We start from the raw sequence: 7,069 nt of genomic DNA on the forward strand, positions 1-7,069 counted from the left end.
TTTTGTGGCGTTTGTCAATCGAATATCACGAGGGTTGCCAAGGACGGGTTCTTTGGAGGTTCTCTTGAACGAGATTGTTTCTATCGTTGATTAATTGTTGTTAGACCACGTGATCTAGAGGCGATTATCACACCTATCAATTACTTGTCTCAAAGATCGGGAAAAATCAAAAATCTCGTGGGCGGGATCGTATCAGGTGGTATCAGAGCTTTTGGTTTTTGATTCAAGTAAGCGAATCCGTTCAATTCTTCGTAGGATTTTCAATACCGATTTTCGTGTAGCGATTTCTACGTATTTGTTGAATCTACAAAAAAAAAATCGTGATTACTATTCATCCTGCCGGAATTTTCGGTTTTACTATTCATGCCGGAGTTACTGTTCAAGTCGGGTACTGTTCATCGTGTCAGAAATTACTGTTCAATGCCGGAAATTACTGTTCACGGTACTGTTCATCCCCGGAATTACTGTTCACGGTATTGTTCATTGCCGGAATTACTGTTCATCGCCGGAAAGTAATGTTCACCCGGAAAAAAAATAAAAAATATAAATTTGAATCGGGTGTTTGTTGGAATTTTAGCGCTTATATTTCAGTGTTAAGTTGTCCTTGTCATTTAGTCGCACTCTTGTCGATTTCCAAAGTTTCTTATTATTGTGTTGTCTAAGTGAGTCGAATTTCAAGCGTCACATGATTGATCTCATAAGTTTGATAAGTGGAAGCCACGAGACTTAAGCGCCCCCCTTGAGAATTCTCATTTGAGTGAAAATATTTGAGTGGAGTGAATTTTCTTTGGAATGATTTGTGAGGTTTTGTGGTGAGGGAAAAAAAAAGACGAGTGCGAGTGAATTTTCTTTGGAGTGATTTGTGAGGTTTTGTGGTGAGGAAAAAAAAAAAAAGACGAGTGCGAGTGAATTTTCATTGGAGTGACTAGTGAGAATTTGTGGTGAGGAAACTTTATTCTTTTATTGTTTTATACTAACCTTTTCTTGCAGGTATAATGATTGACGAACGTCAATTTCAAACGATGTTAGGAGGGTTGGATAGAATGTGGGAGAATGATTTTAAGCCTCTACGAAAAAAATATAGGAGGTGTGAAGAAGAGGAGATGTATGATATACATGGTGATGAGAGTATACAAGGTAGTGGAGTTGAAGGAAGAGCGTTGTGACGTGATGATGAAAGGCGATGTGAGGAGAATAAGGGAGTGGGAAGAAAAGGTGAACATGTTGTGCATAGGGAGTCTTTGACATCCACTTTGCGGGGGAGGTTGGGAGAGAAAATCCGTGGTAGGCCAAAGAAGGAGTCAAGACGTGGAACTACAAGATATGAATATCAAGGTACATTTAAAAACTCAAATTCTAGTACTTGTGATATTATATGTTGTTGGTGTTTAGAAGTTGGGCATGATGTCACCCAATGTCCACATGAGGAGGTGACTGTAGTAAAATCGCCAGTTGAGTTTAATTCTCAAATGGAGGTTGATGTTGTGGGTGAGCTTGAATCTCAAGTGGAGGTTGTGGTTGATAAAGTTGTTGATGATAGTAGTCCATTAGTTGATGAGTCGGAGGATGTTAAATAATGTATAGCGGAAGCTGAATCATTAAGTGGAGGAGCAATTATTGTACATCCATTTCTCGAGGGACAAAATGTTTCATTTGCTCAATTAAATCCAAAGGTGCTTGAGGATCAATTGAAATCTATGCATGAATTGAGTGGAAAAAAATGTGATATGGTCGAAAGAAAGAAAGAACAAAAGAGTGAGATGACCATGAAAAGAAAAAAATATGAAAAAGAAAAAGAGGCCAAAGAAAAGAAAAGAAAAATGAATTAAAGGCCCAAAAGAGTAAAAAGAGTGAGGATGAGAGTTATTTACTTTTGTATAAACCCTTTAAAGTACTTTTGTACAAAGAGGTTTATTATTACTGTGATGATATAGCCGGTTCAATCCCGAGCATTTTTACTTTGTCTTTGCAGGATTATGAAGATGTCAAGATGAGGAGAAGAGCAAGTGTTGATGATTTTGGAAAGACATGGGATGATCCATATGACTTCGAGAGCAATCAAGGTGAGGTAAGGTTAGTTGCCAACGCAACAACCATGAGGTATGACTTCCGTCCTTATCTTACATCTTTGATGTATCGTTTTCAAGAACTTGGAAAGCATGTTGAAAATGTGGTGGTTAAGGGGTCGGATGTAAATTTACCCTTATTCCTTGATTGTTATGAATTTGAGACCATGGATGAATTGCATGTACCTACTATGAATTTTGATGTCTCGCTATTTACTAAGTTGATGGGGTTTGCTTGCTACAATGGTTTATATACATTAGACTTAGATTTTTGTGATGAGATGAGATATTGCATTGATAGTACATGAGACGTGTCTTATTTCCATTATTTATATTTGAGTGGTGATGGGTGTGAAGATTACATGGGTAGTACATTTAGTGTGTTCTATTTGCATGATGTATGTTGGTTTGATGATGGTTATGAGAGGTGCAAGGATGAACATGATTATTTCTTTGTTCATGATGTACCTGTTTAAAGAGAATAAAATTTTCATCCTACACCCCTTGCATGAGTTGTTGTTTGATATTGAGGTGCATGAAATTTGTTTGATTGGTAGTCAGGGAGTAACTAGAGCCATTGATAGGATGCATGAGTTTTTACTATGGTTGCATATGAGGAGGCATATTGAGCGGAAGTGTGTAACATGCATCACATATAAGAATTTTTATGAACCTAATGAATACAATTTTAAGGAGGATAAATTGTCTATTCTGTCATTGCATGAATTATGTGAGAGTGAGGCGTATTGTAGTGGCTTGATAATTGACATATTACATGACTACATGTGTTGGTTGCATATGAAGCGGTATGTTAAGTGGTTTAGTGATGAGTGCATTTCGTATAGAGAGAGAACACCTGAGCTTGATTTCTATGAGTTGCTTGAAGTATATCTTATTCCTAGTGAACTATGGTCGTACACATGTGTGGATATTATTTTGGTGTTGACTATGTCTAAGAAGGGGAGAAACCTTATTTTTGTGATACTTAATGATATTTTATCATTTGGTGTCCTTTATTCTTTGGTATGTGGTAAAGTTGATGAGTTTATATGAAAGACAACGGTGATGTTGAGAATTCCAGTGCTAAGGGAGCGGGCAAACAATAGCGTCTACAAACTTGAGCTTAGAGGTAAGCATGTTGATAATATCGTCCTTGTTATTACTAATTTGCTTCGTTTTTGTGCAGGGGGCAAGATTTGAGGACAAATATTTTTGAAGAAGGGGAGTATGATATGAATCTGGCCGGGCATGACGTGCTAATGGTTGGAAAGAAATTCAAAGAGGCACTACATGTGAGAACCGAATTTTTTTCAAGATTGTAGGATTTGATATTCTTGTGTAAAATAAATAAATAATATAATGAGATATGAACCTTGGGGAATTAATTGTGAGAAATCTTTTACCAAGTAAATAATACCTACACTTAGGCATACTAAATTTTTGAAAATAGGTAAGAAGATTTAGAAGATTAGGATATTATACAAGTTAGAAGAATTAAGGCATGATTTTGCTAGGGATTTTCGAAAAATCCAACCATATTATATGCCAAATTATTTTACTTTATTGGTTGGAAGCAAATCATCCAAGTTGGCTCAAAATTCCTTCCCACTTAGCAACCTAGATTTCGAACCAAATTGAGAGCAATAGATTAAGGATTAAATCCCACAATTTATGAAGCTAAATTTTCGAGAATAGCAAGAAATAATTGAAACCAATTTATTAGATTTGGACACAAATTTTGGTAAGGATTTAGCCACCAAATTTAGCTTAACCCTCTTCCCTATAAATAGTGCACCATACCTAGCCATTCATCACACTTAAAATTCGAAAATCCCCTTGCTGAAATCTCAAAAATTCAGCAACTCTCCCATAGCCAAACTCTGCCCGAAAATCGTTCAAGAATTCAAGCCGAAGGTCTGTCCGAAGAAGGAGCAAGAAGCGACCCTATTTTCGAGCCTAGCCACCACGTTTTTAGTATCAACAATCATTGTAAGTGGGCTGTTTTAAATTTCGGTTTTATGCATATGTGAAAATTTTGTTTTGTGGTTTAAAAATACGGTCGAGGACCGTTGTTTGTCTATACTTTTTTACGAAAGTTATTACGTTTATGTTTGACACTGTGAGGATTCCCTGAAAATGGGTGGAATTCCAACATATGGCCCTTAACAGTGGGATAGAACTGTTTTATGGCCTCGCCCTCTTAGAGGATTAAAACTTAGGGACTGACGTCAGTAAACCGTTAAAGGTGAAAAATCGCAGTGTTATTATGTTATGGAATTTACGTTACGATTATGAAAAGCATGCTGTACGTTTATGATATGTTTCGAAAATGTTATTAAATTGCTTATGTTGTGTTCAAAGTCCCCCATTTACTGAGTATTCCCAAAATACTCATCCCCCTTACTCTCCCCTCCCAGATAAGTCCGAAGAGCAGGTCGAGGACGAAGAGACGGATCAATTTTGGGGTTGGTGATTTTCCAGATTAGTAATAGATTATATTTCGAAATTTATGATTAAATAAATTGTAAGACGTTTCCGCATTTAGTTCTGTCGCATTAGTTATTTCAGTCGTAAAGACTCAAGTTTTGAGAAATTATGATTAATAAACTGGTATTTCGGTTTATACTGTGCTACGAGGCTGGTTGTTTTTAATTGTGTGATTGATAAACAACGCCGATGTCGACTAACCCCGGTCTCGGGACGTGACATTTAAGTGGTATCAAAGCCGCCAGGTTCATAATCCGAGTGGGAAAAATCGATTTTCAAAAAAAAAAAAAAATCAGAAAATGCGGAAAATTTCGGCCAAACAGGCCCTTAGTGCGCGCGCCGCTTCTCCGCCGATTCCGGCCGCTCCCGGTACCCGTTCTTCGATCGGAGACCAGTTCTAGAATCATCTCAACAAAACGAACAAAAGCCCTCAATCAATTTTGGATTTCGTCTTCTTGTGAAACGGGAATTTCAGATCTACGAATTTGGCGTACGAACCCTAACTCCGAATATTATTTCGTCCAATTACCCTACCAAACCTACTCCGATTTTCAATTAATTTGACCCAAACAATCTATGATCCATGGGTAATTTTCCCCAAGAATAAATTTCGGGATCAGATCAACCAATCAGAAACGCCCAATATCAAGTGAGTCGACCGATTTCTCGCGAGTTCCGGCCAAATTAAGTGGCTTTCCAACCGATTCTTGTCGTGCCACTACCGATTCCTTGATGCTGACCCCTTCGCCGACACACGCCTTTACTCCGACCGTACTCCGGCGAGTCAACCCGGCGAGTCAACTCGGCCGAACCAACGAGTCAACCCGCCAGCTTATGTCCTTCAATTTTTTTTTTCCTAGAAAACTCCGAATTCGGTTCCGTCGACTGTTCTGGAATCCTCTCGATATACCCTTCGAATCCATATGTCTATCTCAAAACTTGCCATTTTTGGAAAATTTTCGAATTGTTATTTATTGAACTCTATATGACCTTGACATTTTATTATGTCCTATTTCATTCTGCACATTTATTTCATTTAGATTGGTTCAGTACATTTATTTCATTTAGATTGTCATGTTCATTTATTTTCCTGCTTGAGAAATCAATAAAAATTTGTTCTATTTGATTCATTGATTTCAATTTATTTCAGCAGACCCTATTGTATGAACTTTTCTCGTACAACAAATTCTTAGAACTTGCAATCTGTAGGAAATGGCCGGCAGACCCCCAAGACAGAACCGCAACCAGCGTTATGCTAATATCAACCGTGAAGGCGGACAGGAGAACGAGCAAGGAAATGGACCCCCGCCGGCAATCAACTTAATCCAAGCTGATCTTATGGCCATAGCCACTATTGTGGCGACAACACTGCAAGGGTTGGGAAACCCGAACGCCAATCAGCCACCACCACCTCCACCACCAAATGGAATCAAGTTCCACTATGAGTCACTCCGCAAGAATAGGTGTCCAACCTTCAGTGGAGCCGCTGACCCTGAAGTTAGCCAGAGTTGGCTGAAAGGTGTAGAGACTCAACATCGCCTATTGGAAGTTCCCGAGGCACTGAAATTGGACGTGACTGTGCCGTTCCTGGAAGATAAAGCAGGAAATTGGTGGGAAGCAATCTCGCCAGCCATGACAGCTGCAGGACCAATGACTTGGCAGCGATTTCGAGAAGCCTTTCTGAAACAGTATTATCCAGCCGAGGTCAGACTGCAGAAACTGAGTGAATTTGAAAACCTCACTCAAACTCTGGACATGTCAGTTGTAGAATACACCTCCCAGTTCAACGCCTTAGGATCTTATGCTCCGGCAATCATGGCGGACGAAGTTCTGAAATTACACCGCTTCAAAAAGGGTTTGAACAGCAGAATACAGTCGGCTTTGGCAGACTACCAACCTGCGAACTTCTCAGACTTGATGGGCGCAGCAATCCGAGCTGAAACTGATATCCAGCGCAGAGAGAAGGAGATTAGGAACAAAAGGCCTATGAATGATCAGTCATCTCATGGCAGTCAATCGTTCAAGAAACCGAACCATTCCGGCGAACCATCTCAAGGGACTTCGCCTGCCTCAGGCTACCAAGCCATTAAGCCTTGCCCAACTTGCCACTTACGACACCTGGGAGAATGTCGTAGAGCCAGCGGAGTCTGCTTTGGATGCGGGAAACCAGGACACCGTATGGCAGATTGTCCAATCGCCACCAACAAAACAACTGGACCAAGTAAAGGAGACGGGTCAAGCCCAGGGGCGAATGCCAATAAACCACGGTAGAACAAACCAAATGCCAGGGTGTTTTCCATGACGCAGGAGGAGGTAGATGATGCAAGCGATGTTGTGTCAGGTACCATACTTTTTTCAGCAAGAGCCTGCTTATGTGTTATTTGACTGTGGCGCTACACATTCTCGTACATCTAAGAGACTTGGTAAGAAGTTGGGACGCAAACCCGATATACTAACCGAACCTTTCCAACTAGCCACGCCTACTAGTAGAGCCATTGAAACTGACGAAATTACAG

The 7,069-nt window shown here is 39.7% G+C and overlaps 1 protein-coding gene across 1 annotated transcript; it reads left to right on the plus strand.

Annotated features, from left to right (window-relative positions):
- The first annotated feature begins 5,765 nt into the window (after window positions 1–5,765).
- LOC140802824 (uncharacterized) lies at window positions 5,766–6,824 on the plus strand. Its single transcript, XM_073158444.1, has one exon. It carries the CDS (start codon window positions 5,766–5,768, stop codon window positions 6,822–6,824), a length of 1,059 nt encoding a protein of 352 aa, XP_073014545.1.
- The last annotated feature ends 245 nt before the right edge of the window (window positions 6,825–7,069 follow it).

The sequence above is a fragment of the Primulina eburnea genome, chromosome 10 (assembly GCF_022965805.1).
Source record: "Primulina eburnea isolate SZY01 chromosome 10, ASM2296580v1, whole genome shotgun sequence".
Taxonomy (NCBI): Eukaryota; Viridiplantae; Streptophyta; class Magnoliopsida; order Lamiales; family Gesneriaceae; genus Primulina; species Primulina eburnea.